This window comes from Neovison vison, chromosome 6 (assembly GCF_020171115.1).
Source record: "Neovison vison isolate M4711 chromosome 6, ASM_NN_V1, whole genome shotgun sequence".
Taxonomy (NCBI): Eukaryota; Metazoa; Chordata; class Mammalia; order Carnivora; family Mustelidae; genus Neogale; species Neogale vison.
In genome coordinates, this window is record NC_058096.1 from 165,093,584 (window position 1) to 165,110,693 (window position 17,110).

General features: G+C 61.1%; 1 protein-coding gene across 1 annotated transcript in view; it reads left to right on the plus strand.

Moving 5' to 3' along the window:
- Window positions 1–16,151, plus strand: part of PLXNA1 (plexin A1) — a 49,623-nt gene extending 33,472 nt beyond the window's left edge. The window contains exons 21-32 of the mRNA XM_044252868.1: window positions 1,484–1,626; window positions 3,091–3,347; window positions 3,598–3,664; window positions 6,224–6,370; window positions 6,481–6,640; window positions 7,407–7,510; window positions 7,776–7,872; window positions 8,214–8,404; window positions 8,593–8,762; window positions 10,482–10,694; window positions 10,808–10,958; window positions 12,670–16,151. Coding sequence (XP_044108803.1) covers window positions 1,484–1,626; window positions 3,091–3,347; window positions 3,598–3,664; window positions 6,224–6,370; window positions 6,481–6,640; window positions 7,407–7,510; window positions 7,776–7,872; window positions 8,214–8,404; window positions 8,593–8,762; window positions 10,482–10,694; window positions 10,808–10,958; window positions 12,670–12,765 — 1,796 coding nt within the window. The 3' untranslated portion in view covers window positions 12,766–16,151. The remainder of the gene's footprint in view (window positions 1–1,483; window positions 1,627–3,090; window positions 3,348–3,597; window positions 3,665–6,223; window positions 6,371–6,480; window positions 6,641–7,406; window positions 7,511–7,775; window positions 7,873–8,213; window positions 8,405–8,592; window positions 8,763–10,481; window positions 10,695–10,807; window positions 10,959–12,669) is intronic.
- The last annotated feature ends 959 nt before the right edge of the window (window positions 16,152–17,110 follow it).

Below are 17,110 nucleotides of genomic sequence, written 5' to 3' on the forward strand. Positions count from 1 at the left end.
AGAGGCAGGCATACATGTCGGGGGCTGCAGGGAAGCCTGATGTCCTAGGATGGAGACCCTGGGCTGTGTGGTTGCCACTTGAGTGGGGGCGGGTTTGGCTTCTGTGTGTGCTGTAGGCTCTAGGCACTAGACAGTAAGTAACCTTGGCCTGTGATGGCCAACCTTAGACCTGCTTAGCTTCTCTGGCTGCTGCGAGGTGGCACTGCAGGGCTGGGTGACCTGGATCCTGGGCCAGCCTGGGATGGCCCCTTTCTCTTCATGGCTCCTGGCTTGCCGGGGCGGTTGCAAGGGGTGGATGGAGCCACACTCATGGTCACTGACAGGTGAAGGACCTGTCTATGGGGCTAAGAGCAACCTCAGACATTTCGCAGATGCCGGCCATAGCTCTGGAAGGCAAGTGGTGGGAGAGTTCCTGTTTGGGGCATGAGGAAAGGGACCTGCGCAGGAGGCAGGGTGTGAGGCCCCGGGAATGGCTGCTGCATGGGGGCCTCGTGCCTGCAGCAGGCCTGACATTGGGCTGTTGGTAGCTTCATGGGGATTAGAATGTCCCATCCGGTCAGGACCCTGCCCTGTCTGAGAACTGAAAGGTTGTGGACCAGCCCAGCCATCCCGCGGGTCACAGGCAGGTGTGCGAGCCTTGGGTGGGAGTCAGGTAGCCTGGATGGGGAGCTCCGTGGGCAGGGAGAACCTTGGGAGGGGGCAGCTGTATGCTGCAGCCAGCACACAGGACACCTTTATCTGCCAGCACGGTGTTGGGGGCAGAGGCCAACGGGTGCTGTAGGGCCGGCCAGGCGGTGATAACCAGACGCTCGGCAGCAGTGCCTAGGAGATGAAGGTCCCAGCTCTTAATTAAACCTGCCAGTCGGCCCGAGCCTGCCTCACGTTCCTCTGGCTCCTGATCAGATAGTGCCTCCCCCCCGTGGTGCTGCAGGGCAGACACCTCACAGCTTTGGAATGTTCCATTGAGGCCTGCCCTGGCCCTGCCTGCCTTTGTTTCTGAAAGAAACAGAGCTGCTCCAAGCAGGGTGGGCGATGGAGAGGGCCCAGCGGTCTGAGCCCTGCGTGTGGTGGTTGTCAGAGTGGAGAGCTCAGGGGCCTGGAGAAAGCCTCCTGTCTCCTCTCCCTGGCCACATCCTCTTCTTGGCAGCTATGGCCTGGGAGCCAGGGCGAGCGATGTGTGCCCTTAGGTAGTAGAGGAATTCGGCCCCCAGAGCGTCCCTGCCCCCCGGTGCCAGGGTTAACTGAGAGGGTTAAGCCCCTCTCAGCCCAGCCCCAGGCATGCCACCTTCTCTGCTCTTGTCTGGTGCCTCCTGTGACCCATCAGAGGGACAGAAGTTTTGTCCACATGTCAGCGTTGGAAGGCCTGGGGGTTTCCTGAAGGTTACCCAGCCAGGGAGCAGCAGAGCCGGAGTTCGAGCCTAGCCCTGCGGGGGTGCTGCTGGGGCTGGAGGGGTACCTGCCTTGACACCTCATGTGGCTGCAGCCTTTGCGGAGCTGCAGACAGACATCCACGAGCTGACCAACGACCTGGACGGTGCCGGCATCCCATTCCTTGACTACCGGACGTATGCCATGCGGGTGCTCTTTCCTGGGATCGAGGACCATCCAGTGCTCAAGGAGATGGAGGTGGGCTGGAGCTCACGGGGACGTCTGCCTGCTCCTGGGACCCCTGGGGGATGGCCCAGATGGGTTGGAAGGGCCCCTGGGAGGCAGGGCCCTTGGCTCCCTGTAGTGCTTCTGCTGTGGTGGGGAGACGGACCTGGTGGGAGCCTGGGGTGGGGCTGCCCAGCATTCCAGCCCATCGCCCTGGCCGGAGCTTAGGCTCACTGGGGCCTGCCTCTGTTCCAGTGAGGCCTTGGATACGTCGTGTGCCACAGTGCCCATTCACCGGGCCCAGCTGCTGGCTGTTGGGATGCTGAGCTTTGTGGGGCAGGGGCCCCTGCTGTGTGGGCTGGGAGGTGGGGGGCCCAGCAGGAGTTTGCATGGCTCTTTGGGGTAAGTGTGGGGCTGACGGCAGAATGGTGGCCCTCATGGAGCTGGGTTTTTGGTTTGTGGAGCTGTTGATGGTACTTGGGCTATGGGCGTGAGCTTGCTGAGAGGAAGAGGGCTGGCCCCGAAGTCCTCTAGGGGCTCCCCAGAGGCAGGTAGGTGCCCAGTCCTTAGCTAGGAACAGGCAGGGGCTCAGCAGTCATGCCATCCAGCCGAGAGCATCCCATCTCTGCATGCTTTGGATGTGGGGGATCCCATTCCCTGTCACAGCTCTGTTGGTGGGATAGTCCCTCTTGAGCTCTGCTGGAATGGGCCTTCCTGTCACTCTGGCTCAGGCCCGGATAACCAGGGCTGCTCAGCAGCTCCCCATCCCTGGGATGGCTGCCACGTTGAGGGCTCCACATGCTTTATCACGTCTCTTTCCTGATGTGACCATCTGCTGTGTCAGTCTGAATGTTCTCTTAGTTATGAGTGTATTCTACTTGGGTCTTGTCACCTATCTGCCTGGGCTGGCAGCAGTGGCACTGGCAGCTTCCAGCATAGTCTGGTGGGGAATCTCTTGTCTTGCTGTGCATAAGAGAGAGTGTAGGGTCCCTGGAGTCAGCCATGCCTGCATTCTACTCCCTTTCCCCACTTCCATGTCACATGGCCCTGAACAAGCCTCTTTCTCTCCTGGACTTTGTTGTCCTCTGTGGCATGGGGACAGTGATTTCTGTTGTGAGTGCAGACTGAGACATGGCTGTGCTTTGCTGGTGCCCAGCAGATGGGGCATTGAGTTCAGCTTCCTCCTAGCTGTGGGAGAAAGGCTGCAGGAGATGGTGGTTCCAGGATCCAACTGCAAGGAGGGTGGCCCTCGTTCTACACATTGCACTGACACTGGTCTGCCCCGGTCCCTGCCTGTGATGGGCTTCTCAAGTAGTTTCCTGGACACATTCCCTTTGCCAAGGACAGTTGAGGCCCCAGGACCTGTTAGGGCAATGTGTCACTCTCTTGCAAGGCCCCCTCTGGCCCTGCCTTCAGCCTTCCTGTCCTGCCTCTCTTGTGGGGGCTGGGTGCCCCTCTGGGTCCTAGCGTACCCATGGGTTGCCCCCTCTCCCCCAGGTGCAGGCCAATGTGGAGAAGTCGCTGACACTGTTCGGGCAGCTGCTCACCAAGAAGCACTTCCTGCTGACCTTCATACGCACACTGGAGGCCCAGCGCAGCTTCTCCATGCGGGACCGGGGCAATGTGGCCTCGCTCATCATGACGGCCCTGCAGGGTGAGATGGAGTACGCCACGGGGGTGCTCAAGCAGCTTCTGTCGGACCTCATTGAGAAGAACCTAGAGAGCAAGAACCACCCCAAGCTGCTGCTGCGGCGGTGAGCCCAGAGTTATGCCTGCGGACATGGGAGGCCGAGCCAGCGTGTTGGGTGCGGGTCCCTGCCCCAGGCCATGCCACTTCGGGCACCCAGTGGCACCAAGCCAGAGTGGTCCCGCTCAGAAGCCGGGCTTTCTGGGGCAGAGGGCTGGGGTTTCCAGGGCAGCCCCTTCAGCGCCCTCGGCGGCAGTAGGGCAGGCGCAGTGGGCTGTGGAGTCAAGCCCCCACCCCTGTCCATGTTGTGCCCCCAGGACTGAGTCAGTGGCAGAGAAGATGCTGACCAACTGGTTCACCTTCCTTTTGTATAAATTCCTGAAGGTAGGTGGTGGCTGAGGAAGAGGGAACATCCGAGATGGGGTGTTGGGCGGGCAGATGGGCTCAAGGGCAATAGAAGGGAGAGGGATGGGCAGGGCCGGGTCTCAGCAGGCACTCCCCCAGAACGTGTGTCCCATTAGCCTCTTTCCTCCTCCTCCTCCTGGAGGCTGACCACGCCTCACCCAGCCCCCAGGCGGGAGCGGACACCCTAGAGGTGGTGAGCATCTTGCTGAGCTGGAGTTTGGACCCAGACCCACGTCTCAGTGGCTAAGCCCATGGCCTGGGGCCAGGGATGGAGGGGATGTTTGGGCAGGGGCTTCCGTGTGTCCAGCACCTAGTGCTGGCCAGCCTTGGGGGCTCTTGTTGGTGACTCTTTTTTGCGAGAGGGTGGCCGCCTGGGCCTTCTCTGTTGCCTGGACAGGCCTCTACCCTCAGAAGATGAGCTCTGGAGGCCCATGGCCAGCCTCAGAAAGGGGTGGAGGCTAACTACGGGTCCAGGTGGGTTTTGTTTGGGATGTGAGTAGTGAGATTGCTTACTCACCATTGATAAATAAAGGTGATTCAGACATAAATGTCTGGCTTCCCTTAAAATCTGAAGGCTTGGCAGGCAGGCCTGCAGTCTTGAGAGGTGGAGGGTGGCGGGGCCCCGTTGTGGCCCAGTGTGCATGCTTTACGTGTGCTCCTACCTGGTCTCTGGTGTCTGGTTGAGGCCCTGCAGGTGGCCAGGGTCATAGGCAGTAGGGCCCAGGGGCCATGGGTGGGGGCTGGCACAGGTGGACTGGGGCTCACTTAGACTGTGGTTGCTTCTTGGCTGTGGACCTCAGCTGCCGGGGTTCTCACTGAGTCGAGGATAGCGGCGGACCATTGGAGGTGCCTAGGGCATGGTCTTACCCTGAGTTGGGGGGAGGTGTGAATGGGGCACAAGGGCAGGTAAGAAGGGGCAGGAAGTCAGGTGGATGAAGGACTTGAGCACAAGTATGAAGGAAGGGAAGGAGTTAGCCAAACCAGGGGAGAAAGGCCCTAGAGGTGCGTGCCAGCTCCAACTGGGGGGAGCCAGGGGAGCCGAGCCAGGGCTTGTCCTGTGGGGCCCACGGTGGGAGGGGACAGCAGCAGGTGCCCTGGGCACGTAGCAGGTGCCCTGTAAGCAACGTTACCGTTGCACAGAACTGGTGGCCAGTGACAGACTCGTGCCCTTCTTGTGGAAACTCGCTTCCGTGCTGATTGCAAAGGGTACTTACGTGTTTGTAAAATGGTGCTCTGTAAGCCGAGGGAAGCCCTGCCTCTGTTCCTCCCTGTCTGGACCTGACTCTCTGCCCCCAGGAAAAGGGGGCTCATTCTGACATCTGATCTGAGAAGCTGGGCTTGCTGTGTGTGTGCTGTGTGAGTGGGACTCTGGAGCCACAGGCAGACGGGGTGCATGGGCCTGGTGCCATCTGAGGGTTGTGCTTTAGAATCGCCATTGGGGCCTGCTTTGTGGAGGGGCGGAGACATGGGGGATAGTGAGTAGAGGGACAGGGACAGGGAGGCCACGTTTACTAAGAGCACCACTTCTTCCAATTCCTGTTTGCCCCTTCACCATGCACATGAGGGAACGTACTGGGCCTGAGGGGATGGCCCAGGGCCACGAGGGGGCAGGTGACCATGCTAGGACTCCTTGCCCGTACCTGCTGCAAGGCCAGGTGTCTGAGACTTGCCTGGGCTGCCTTTGTCCACAGCAGAGACCTTGGGAGAAATTTCTGGTTGTAGGGACAAGTGGAGGCAGAGGCTCTGAGGCGAGGACATGCTGAGCTGTTTGAGGTATAGGCAATGGTCTTGGTGTCCGCAGTGTGGGGAACCAGAGGGAAAGTGGTCAGAGGCAGGGGCAAAGCGGACTTGTGCCAAGTGCCGGGGGCCCCCTTCAGGGCATCTTGGCCATGGACTCCTATGTCCCACAGTGCTGGACAGTCGCTGCTCTAGGTCAGTGTGTCTGCACCCATGGCTGCATTGGCTTACTGCCTTCCAGTGATGGAAGGAGGGGCCTCTGCCTACAGGGCTGGGTCCCAGCTGGGTGGGCCTCCAACATCCAGCACGCCACCTTGGGCAGTGCCGTGAGGCCTAGGGTCCACCGTGCCTGGGGCTGTGGGGTGGGCCCAGGAGCCTAGGCTTTGTCCTGTGTGTGGTGCTGGCTACTCCTCTTGGGCTCCGACAAGTGGGGTTCTGGAGCACAGGCAGGAGGCTATGGTGCTGGGCCCACTGAGGCCTGAACTGGGGAAGCTTCGGGGGGAGTGTACCAGCCTGGGCCTTACTTGGCATAAACCCAGCTTGGCCACGAGTCATTTCTCTCCATGTGCTCCTGGCCCTAGTAGTCGAGGCCGCGCTAGAGTTTTCACTTGGAAGCTCATAGGGGCAGCTTGAGTGGCCCATTTATTCTCTTGCACTGTCTTCATGGGGCTTTCAAACCAGGGTTCCGCTTGCCTCTTTCATTGCGGGAAGCATGCACACAGCTGTGTGGGGGGTGGCGGGGGGCAGAGGCGGAAGCCCCCAGGTATCCTGGACGCTGCCTGACCCACCTGCCCGCTGCAGGAGTGCGCAGGGGAGCCGCTCTTCATGCTCTACTGCGCCATCAAGCAGCAGATGGAGAAGGGCCCCATCGACGCCATCACAGGCGAGGCCCGCTACTCCCTGAGTGAGGACAAGCTCATCCGGCAGCAGATCGACTACAAGACCCTGGTGCGCGCGAGTCCGGCCATCCCATACAGCCCTACCCTCCCCGTGCCCCCTAGTGCAGCGTGAGCCCCTGGAGAGCCAGGGTTTGATATGGCCCCCTTCCCTGCCTGCAGACCCTGAACTGTGTGAACCCCGAGAACGAGAACGCACCCGAGGTGCCAGTGAAGGGGCTGAACTGCGACACGGTAACTCAGGTCAAGGAGAAGCTGCTGGATGCCGTGTACAAGGGTGTGCCCTACTCCCAGCGGCCAAAGGCTGGGGACATGGACCTGGGTGAGCCTGCCTGCGGCTTGGCAGTGGTGCCACTGGGGGGCTCCGGGAAGTTAGCCATAGGGGGTTCTGTGGGAAGGGCTGTGGTCTGGGCTAGCTCTGGGAAGTTGCTGCTGGCCAGAGTAGAGGGGAGAAGCAGGAAGTCCGTTTCAGGAGCCACTGTCCTGCAGGGGAGAGAGGTAGGGAGTGGGTTCCCATGCACCTTAGGAGCTGAGAGGCTGTCAGAGCTGGCATGGGGGGCCACTTGGCTCATGAGCCAGACAGGTAGGGGCATCTGCAGAGCTGGAAGGGCTGGGGCATCTGCAGAGCTGGAAGGGCTAGAGCAGGCAGCAGAGGTAGAGGGCCTGGGGATCCCGTGGTAGCAGTGACCAGAGAAGCCAGAGCTGGGGCCTTAAATGCCAGGCCGAGGAGGTGGGCCCAGAGCCCTGGAAGGCTGGACATACCCACAGCAAGGCAGCTGCCATGGGGTGAGGGTAGGGCTGCCAGAGGAGGTGTGGGTGGGGCAGGGACACAGGACCTCCCTGCAGTGATGTGTGTGTCCTGCTCAGAGCCAAAGCTGGGAAGGGAGCCTAGCCTTGAGGAGGGGAGAAACCTTGTGTCTCCCTTACTCTGCTGTTCCAGACCTCTCACTGAGTGTCCACAGGGCACCCTGTCCCCTCGGGGCCTGTCCATCCCCTCTGCTGAGAGAGGCCAGGATCTGGCAGAGGGAGCAGTAGGTGGGAGGTGCCTGCCCCAGTGGCCCGCCCCTCCAGCACTCTCTTCCCTGCAGAGTGGCGCCAAGGCCGCATGGCCCGCATCATCCTGCAAGATGAGGATGTCACCACCAAGATTGACAATGACTGGAAGAGGCTGAACACACTGGCTCACTACCAGGTGACCCCCCTGACTTCCTGACCTTCTGGCCAAGGCTTGGCCTCTCCTCCCGGGGCTCCAGGGCAGTGCGGGAGCCAGCGTCCAGGCCCCTCTGAGCAGTACATCCCAAGAAGAGGATATAGGGGCCCACACAGCCCTGCAGGTGTACTTCTGGGGAAACTGAGGCTTGGAGCAGTGAGGCGACTGGCCTCCAGGCTCAGAACCGGAAGGGGGTGTCCTCTGGGCCTGATGAGGTGTCACATGTCTCTTGGTTCTCTGCCTGCAGGTGACAGATGGGTCCTCAGTGGCCCTGGTGCCCAAGCAGACATCTGCCTACAATATCTCCAACTCGTCCACCTTTACCAAGTCTCTCAGCAGATACGGTGAGTGGGTGCATGGGGACAGCAGGACCCACAGGCCAGGGCGGGCGCCCCCCCGCGGCTCCCTGCACAGGCTGGGACGAGGCTTCTTTGTGGCTCGTCACTTGGAGAGATAGCTTTTCCCTCCAACGTGGAGGCTCTCTTTCCCCAAATCATGCATTAATGGTCCTTTCTGCCGTTGCCTCAATGTCTCTATCTGTCCCCAGCAACCCAGGGCGGTGGGGGTATTGACTCTGCAGTTTTCAGCTCGGATGGGGGAGCTGCCAAGGTCGCCTGGCCAGCAGCAGGGTGGGCATGGGTGCTAGGCATGGAGGGCACCCCACTGACGGCCAGGGTCCCCACAGAGAGCATGCTGCGCACAGCCAGCAGCCCCGACAGCCTGCGCTCACGCACCCCCATGATCACGCCCGATCTGGAGAGTGGCACCAAGCTGTGGCACCTGGTGAAGAACCACGACCACCTGGATCAGCGGGAGGGTGACCGAGGCAGCAAGATGGTCTCAGAGATCTACCTGACGCGGCTGCTGGCCACCAAAGTAGGCCTTGGTGGGTGGGTGGTGGGGACGTGGCAGGGACACCCAGGCCCAGGCCTCAGAAAGCCATGGTCAGAGTAGATCCTCTCCCCCTTGGCATTATCCTATGGCCACACAGGCCTGGGTGCCTGAGATGGCAAGGGGGCAGCCCAGTGGCCCTCCTGGAGCTCTGTGCTCTCTCCTGCCTGCAGGGTACCCTCCAGAAGTTTGTGGACGACCTATTCGAGACCATCTTCAGCACAGCGCACCGGGGCTCAGCCCTGCCACTGGCCATCAAGTACATGTTTGACTTCCTGGACGAGCAGGCCGACCAGCACCAGATCCACGACTCCGACGTGCGCCACACATGGAAGAGCAACTGGTAGGTTCCGGAGAGCTGGTGCGGCAGGTGCAGGGGTGCGGCCCAGGGGCAGGGGATCGGGCTGGGGAAAGTGGGGGCTAGGGGGGCTGGCCCCAGGGACAGGTTTGCCCAGGTGAGGAGAGAGGCCCCCAGGCTCACCATACCCATGCTGAGGCCAGCCACCTGTGGGTGGGCCTTCCTGATTCACCCATCTTGGGGGCATCTGCCGCCTCCCCACCCAGGTCCTCTGCTCCTACTTGCAGGACCTGCCTTAGGGGTGGGAAGTGGACACTTGTGTGTGTGTGCCTGTGCATTCACGAGTGTCTCTGGGTGTGCGTGGCTGTGTGAGGGTGTGTGAGTGTGGGCTTGTGTGTGAGAAGCTGGAGCAGTGGAATGGGCCATGCTGGCCGGCTGCAGTGAGGAGGACAGTGAGAGCCAGTGCTCCTGAAGCTCTCTCCCCGCCCCCCCACAGGGCCAACAGCCACTGCCCACACTGGCTTTCGTCTCTCTGAACTTGACCTTGGGCCCACAGCACCATTCACCCTATCCTTACAGGAGCTCCCGTGCCTTTGGCCTCCGGCCTCTTCCTCCCTTGTCCCCTGGTGACCTTAGCCCTCCTAGGACTTTGAGCTCTACACACTGCTGCTTCACAAATCTGGGATGGAGCCTTGGCCCTTGTTGGGGCCTCCAGCTCCACCTGTGCTCCGTGAGAGGGTTCCATGGGGCACTGGAGAGGAGGCAGCGTTGTCCAGCGTAACTTTCTGTGATGATGGAACGTTCTAGATCTGTGCTGTTCGGAGCCTTGGCTTGCAGCCATGTATCACTACTGAGCATTTGATATAGAATGAGTGCAACCAAAAATCTGGACTTTTAACTTCATTTGGTTCTTTTTATTTTTAAAAGACTTGTTTGTTTATTTATTTATTTATTTGACAGAGATCATAAGTAGGCAGAGAGGCAGGCAGAGAGAGGGAGAGGAGAGGAGGAAGAGGAAGTAGGCTCTCCACTGAGCAGAAAGCCCAACTCGGGGGCCAATTCCAGGACCCTGGGAACATGACCTGAGCCGAAGGCAGAGGCTTTAACCCACTGAGCCACCCAGGTGCCCCTAATTCTTTTTAATTTAAACAGTTAACATGGGCTAGTGGCTTGTGCATACCTTAGCTGATGGCTGTCCCAGAGGGGGATTTTAGATGAAGAGGTCAGCTCTCTGTGGGGCTGTGTCTCCTGGACCCCTTCCCGGTCTTGCTTCCAGGGCCCATCTGGGTAGGAGGGGTGAGCCAGCCCAGGTTTGACCTGCCTTGGTGGTGAGCCCTCTCCTGGAGGGGAGCCTGTCTAGGTGTGAGCCAGCCCCAGTGGTGTGCCTGCATGGGTGTGTGCCTTTCATGGGGGTGAGCCAGCCCAGCTGTGTGTGTGACCCTGATGTGAGCAGGCCTAGGAGGGCTGTGGCCATGTGCAGGGGGAACCCAAAGGTGAGGGGGCACTGTTGGGTCTGTACATCTCATCTGTGTATGCCTGTGGATGCGGAGGGGCTACCCTTCAGGAGGTCCTGGGAGGTAAGGATGCGCTCACCGGGAGTCCTGGCTCTCTTGGGGCCTCAGTTTCCCTACGTCTGTGGACATCCATGACCAATGTGAGGGTCGGAGCCAGGAAGACTGCAGGCCCTTGAGATGGGCCCTTCCCTGTGCCAACCGGAAGGGGCGCCGAGGCCCTGTCTGACTGTGCACCTGGGCACACCCACAGCTTGCCTCTGCGCTTCTGGGTGAACGTGATCAAGAACCCGCAGTTCGTGTTTGACATCCACAAGAGCAGCATCACAGACGCCTGTTTGTCCGTGGTGGCCCAGACCTTCATGGACTCCTGCTCCACGTCGGAGCACAAGCTGGGCAAGGACTCGCCCTCCAACAAACTGCTCTACGCCAAGGACATCCCCAACTACAAGAGCTGGGTGGAGAGGTAGGCAGCACCCGATGGGCAGGCGGGCGGGGGAGGGGCCGGGACCCCACTCACTGCTCCCCTGCCGCCCTCGGCCCATCTGCTGCCCCGGCCCACCTGCTGCCCCCCCATAGGTACTACGCAGACATTGCCAAGATGCCCGCCATCAGCGACCAGGATATGAGCGCCTACCTGGCGGAGCAGTCACGGCTGCACCTGAGCCAGTTCAACAGCATGAGCGCCTTACACGAGATCTACTCCTATATCACCAAGTACAAGGATGAGGTGAGCATGTGCGCTGGTTCTTGCCCTCCTGGCTCAGACCCCTGCCCGATGCTGCCAGGCACATGCCCCCTGACAAAGCCGCTACAGCTACCCCGGCCCCTCCCCATGCTTCAGGCTGGCCGGGCGCCTCCTGCTGTTCCCCTTCTGCACCCCAACTGTCGTCCTTGTTCACTAGGGCAGGGAGGGAATGCTCTCGTGAATCCCTGCCAGTCCTGGGCTACACTAGCTCAGGGATCGTGCTTCTGGTCACTGTGGGGCGTGAGGGAGTGGACGGCTGTGTCTTTCCCATGTGGAGACTGTGGGTCAGGTAGTGACTGTGCACTGAAGGCCCTGTTTGCAGGATTTATCGGCCTGGGTGGCTGTCTCCAGGGCAGGGCAGTGGGCCTTTCCTTAAGTTTCAGCACCTAACCCCATTGACTTGGAGTGAGGCTTCAGGAGGCCTCCTAGGCATCTGTGCCGAGCTGGGGCTCCCTGAGCTGTCTGGGGAGGAAGGATGGACTTACAGGCTGGACTGGAGAGGACACAAAGGCCTAGAGCAGCAGGATGGGCCTGGCCAGTACTAGGGCCCTGAGGCCAGTGTGGGCTCTGTGGCAGGACCTCAGAGGCCAGGATGCTGAATCAGCTGGCCCTGGGGGAGGAGTAGGGAAGGCTGAGGCAGGGTTCATCCCTTGGTATGCAGGCCTCAGGGAACTTGGGCTGTTCTTCGAGTGAGCTGGGCAGTCAGGGTTTGGAGCTGTGATTCGAGCCAGATAGCAGGGGACGAGAGGGAGGCAGGGACCAGCAGAGGCTGCAGCCATGCTGCTGAGCTGTGGGGTTCACGGGCTGGGTGTTACCTCTCTGACTGGGTGTGGGCCCATCTCTAGACCTGTGGCTGAGTGATAGGAAGTAGGACAGGCTGCAGAAGATACGGGTCTCAGGGGCGTCCAGCTATTCAAGTGTGAGGGGGCAGACTGGAGAGGACAAGAGTCTCGGGCTCTGGGCCCAAATGTGGGGTCGGCAGCTGAGAGAAGGAGGCACCTATGTAGGCGTGGAGGAGGTGGCCGCAGAGGTGAGTCCAGAGCCGGGAGGGGCAGGCAGAGCCTTGGGACTGAGAGCCGGGGACAGGCCACGTCCAATGGCCAAGTGCCGAGGAGGACGAGTGACCTGCAGGGTGGGGACTGAAGCCCGCCTTCTTGCGGCCCTCAAGGGGAACCGGGAGGAGCTAGCAGTGCTTTCTGAGAAGTCCTGTAAGGGGTGCAGAGAAACAGATGGTGGGTTGGGGGACTTGGGTGCAGTGAGGTGGTGACGGGCTGTGTGCTGGAGGGCTGACAACCAGCAGGACCCAGGAGCATGGGCAGAGGGTCCAGCAAGCGCTCAGCGCTTCAGGCAGAGCTGGGGTGCAGAGCAGGCTGTGAGAGGTGTCCATGCCCCCGAAGGCCAGGCCCTGCTCAGACAGACCTGCACCAAGAGGGTCCAAGGGCTGGCTCTGATGAAAGCCCGGGTTGGGGGACAGGGTCGGCATACTGACCTGGGGGACTCATTCTCCACACGGGGATCCTGGAAGTCCAGGCTCAACCCAGGACCCTCAGCGTGGTGCTGGCTCCAGAGTCCCTGTGGGTCGTGGCAGGGTGACTTGCTTCCTGGACAGCCCCCACCCTGAGATTCCATGTACCCACCCCATGGGAGTAGGCAGCCCCGGCCGGGCCTGCTGACGCCCCGCCTCCCCCCATAGATCCTGACAGCCCTGGAGAAGGACGAACAGGCGCGGCGGCAGCGGCTCCGGAGCAAGCTGGAGCAGGTGGTGGACACGATGGCCCTGAGCAGCTGAGACCCTTGGCCATCACCGCCCAGCGGGAGTTGAGCAAGAGGGCCCGCATGGGTGGCCTCTGTCCGGCAGCCTGAGCTGGGAGGCCTTGGAGGCAGCCTCGCCCCCAACTGTGCCTATGCCAGGGCGCTCGGGGCCGGGCGTGTGGTCCAGCATCCTCCTGGCCCTCCACCTCCTCTTCCTGCCTGGCGAGGGCCCCGACTCTTCGTGGTGTGGGTGACAGTGCCTGCAGCACCTCCTGTGCCCAGAGCTGCTCACCACAGGGCGGGGGTGGGGGGAGCCCCTGTGTGACCAGGGACTTCTCAGGAGGAGAGGGTGACCACCAAGGACCTGGGGGTATGGCTGGAGCCCTCTGGGAAGGGGGTAGCCGGCCTGGTCCATCTCCTCGAGGCTGTGCTGCTGAGGTCAGAAGGGCCAGGACGAGGGGCAAGGAGGGCACCCGCCGTTCCTGGAGTCCTGTGCGGAGTGGGAGGCCCGGGCCCCGGATGGCATCCCCGGGGGGGAGGCCGAATGCCGGGGGCCCGGCCAAGGGGAGCCGAAGTCGTCCACCTGCCGCTGCCCACCTGCTGCGTCTGGCACCCACAACGCTCGCTGCTGCACCACCGCCACCGTCCTCCCAATTCACCGCGTGCTCGCCGCGGCCGAGGCCGGAGCGCCACGTCAACCTCGCCCAGACAGGCCCCAGCTCCCTCCTATGGAGGGGCTGCAGAACGGCTCGCTCAGCGCCCCTGCGTGACTTCCAGAAGGACTCGGTGACTCCTCTCCTGTCCTCAGGGCTGTGCCTCTGGGAGCCACTGGGGCCTGGGGCTCTGGGCCATGAGCGCACGTTCCCATTATTTATTCCCCCGCAACGCCGCTCCTGGCACCAGCCCCTGGGTGGGCTGTGTTCTCCCCCGCCGCATGGGGCTTGGGAGCAGCCCCCGGCCACCCTTCTCTCTCATACCCCTCTGTGTCCCCTGCTCTCCATGCCCACCTTCAGCGGCTTCCAGTCCAGCATCTCTGCAGTGCCCCTCACAGGCAGCAGGACATCTGGGGGACTTGTTTTGGGTTTTTTTTGGGGGGGGCACTCTCTGGGTGGGCACTCGGGGCTGTGGCAGGGCCCCTGGGAGTAGGACACAGTGACCAGAGGGCCTGGAGGTCGGCTCTGCCCATCCGGCCCTCAGTGAACAAGAAAAAACACATTTTTAATTAAAAGAACTCTGTACATATATATATATACACATATATATATATGTGTGGCTCTAGCCTCAGTCTCCAGCCCCAGTGGGGTCCTGTACAGTTAACTGGAGGAGGAGAAATTTTACGATATAGAATAAGGAAGTTGAGGCAGTGGGAAAGCAATACCAAATGGTCGTGGAAGTGGCCAGGGCCTCCCTTAGTGGCGCGCCCCCAAGGCCTCTGCCATCCGACCTGCGGGCCACCCTGTTTTCGTTGTGACGTACAGAGGAGAGAACTCGCCGGCCCCTCAAGCGTCCAGGGCGTGGGGCCGTGGATTCCTGCATGACTGTGCTAGCGTTTAGTCTGACTTGAACTTTTTAAAACTGCAAGTGTTGAATACTAGAGGTTGTTAGACCCCTTTTTTTATGTTTTTTTAATTAATCAGTCACTTGTGAGCGCAAACAAGCGGCCCGGCCCCTTTTCATGTTCACTTTTTTGACGGTACTCAAGATTCCCATGGACTTTAAGGGACAGCTAACTGTGGCCAGCCAACTGTGGCCAGCCCTGTGCCCACGGGCTGCCCGTCTTGGGGTCCCCCCTCCTAAGCAGCGTGAGCCACACCCTGGAGATCAGGTCAAGGGCTGCTTCCTTCCATGGGGGAGCTCCATGAAGGCTGAGCGCTCCTGGTGCAGGAAGCTGCTGAAACAGGCCAGACAGGGGGTCCCAACGGGCACCAGGCAGGGCTTGGGCCTCCTGCTGCAGTGTGTGCCCTGCTGGAGCTCAGGCCAGCCTCCTGCCCCAGCAAAGCCCCTGTGGACTCGTCCCTGGGCAGCCGAGTTGAGGCTGGTCTGGCTGGAGATCTGGCTGTCTTTTGGTAGCCGCTCGCCTTGGCCTAGATTCTCGTCCCCCGGTACACTCCTGCCTCCCCTCTGATGTTGCCTGGCTGTGCCTGGGGCCAAGCCTCCGTTACCCTCCCCCCCGGAAAGTCTTCCCAGGGTGCCGGCTTCTATGCGAAACCCCGTTCTTCCAGTTCCATGAGGGTCAGGTTGGGGTTCCTCAGCCCCTGTGTCCCTCTGTTCAGAATCCAGTTCTTGCACCTTCCTCTGCCCTCCCTGGTCCCCGCAGAGCCAAGCTCCCTGTGCCTGCCTCTGTGAGGGGACAGGTTCAAGGGTGGGGCCTTCCCTGTGCCCTTGTCACCTGGATGGTGGGCAGGCAGGGCAGTGGTAGCAGAGGGAAGCCAAGCACTTTAGCAGTACCTGTTTACATGCAAGCCCATGGAGCTGGTCCCCAGCCTGCCTCACCCCTGCAGCAGGTCCTTTGCTGGCCTTCCTGCTGGTACATGCTGTTAGGCCCTGCCTCTTCCTCATCACTACTTCCCAAGGCCCTCCCAACTCTGCAGCACCCTGCCGGCACCTCTGCACATCCCTCTGGCAGGGGCTCTCACTCCAGGCACTGGCACGGGGGCCTGGCAGGGGCTTGGAATTGAAGCCCTGCTTTGTGCAACGTGGGTGGGCTCCCTTGCCTGGAAGGCCCCTCTGCTGCCCCAGGGCTCGGGGGATCCAGGCCTCAGTGTGGGAAGCAAGGGCTCCCAGCCTGTCCCAGACACTGCTGCTGTTGCCTGCTGTAGGCCACGCCTCTCCACCCCCCTGCCTGGCCTTCCCTGTGCTTCCCTGCCCTTCCCCGATCCGCAGGGTCTCAGGAGTGCCCCCAGACGACTCACACCTCGGTCTAGGAGCCTGGTCTCTCCATATACCTCGAGCTTGCCCTGTACTCCCCAACCCAGGGCCTGAGGGGTCGGGACTGGGGTCTGGGGAAGAGGGACCGGGGGGCCCAGACGGATGGCCCCAAACCTCCCTCCTGCCCTCCCTAGTTTGGCCTTGCTCAGAGTACCCCCACCCCGGTTCCCCAGTTCTGGATCTGATGGCTCACGTCGTTGGTGCTACACAAGCTAGAATAGATATATTTAGAGAGAAAGAAAGATATTTTTAAGACGAAGCCCACAATTAGCTGTCCTTTAACACCACAGAGCCCCCACCCAAAAAGAAGAGTGATCACTTGGCGGGCCGGAGCTGCCTGCCCAGCTATCGCTGTCCTGCAGGAGCAGCGCGGCTGGCGGGGCGGTTGCCCGCGGATTGTGTAAATATACGGCTATTTCCTATTTTACTGTTCTTCAGATTTAGTACTTGTAAATACACACACACATTAAGGAGAGATTAAACATTTTTGCTAAACCTCTTGGCTCCGAGTGTTGGTTGCTGGGAGCGCTCGGGGGCGGGGCCTGTGGCCCAGCAGGTGCACCCCACGCTCCAGCCTTGTTGCCTACGTGGCGCCAGGCCCCTTTCCTGCTGGGCTGGGTGCCTGACGGCCCCCAGTGGGGTTCACACCAGCACGGCCCCATCACTCCAGAACTGCCCGCAAGAGGAGGCTCTTGGCCCCCACCAATTTTCCCCGGCCTGGGTGTCTGGGGACCTCGGATGCACCCTGGAGCCACCAGCGAGATGGAAGGTGGTGGAAGAGGCCTCAGCCCCTTGGGGACCCCACACACGACTTCCCAGAGGTTCTCCCGGTGCTTCTCCTGGGCAGCAGACTTACGAACACCTGGCTTGGAGCTCTGGTTCCCGGGGGGCCTTGCCGAGATGCAGACTCCGCTCCAGAGAGCCCGGAGGGGCCCAGCCGCCCCGGGGATGCCAGGCCTCCTTGAACAGGGAGGGCCAGGAGCCCCGTTGACCAGACTCTCAGCCAGAAGCTTTCTTCGTGTCGGGAACCCTGCAGCTGAGGAACCCAGTAGGGAATGTTGGCCTCTGCAGCATAGATACACTCTTCCATCCCATGAGGACTTGGGCCAGTATTTTTTTTTTTTAAGATTTTATTTATTTGACAGAGAGAGACACAGTGAGAGAGGGAACACAAGCAGGGGGAGTGGGAGAGGGAGAAGCAGGCTTCCCACTGAGCAGGAAGGCCCATGTGGGGCTTGATCTCAGGACCCTGAGATCATGACCTGAGCTGAAGGCAGAGGCTTAAAGTCTGAGCCACCCAGGCCCCCTGGGCTAGTACTTTTCTGACGAAAACCATGTGGGTGCAGCCTCTGCAGGTGTGTGGCTCTGCCCAGAGGCCCTGTCTCGAGGCCCATCCCCTCCAGGGCCCAACAGGGATGGCTGTTGCTGACCAGAGGGTAGGTATGGGGGGTCAG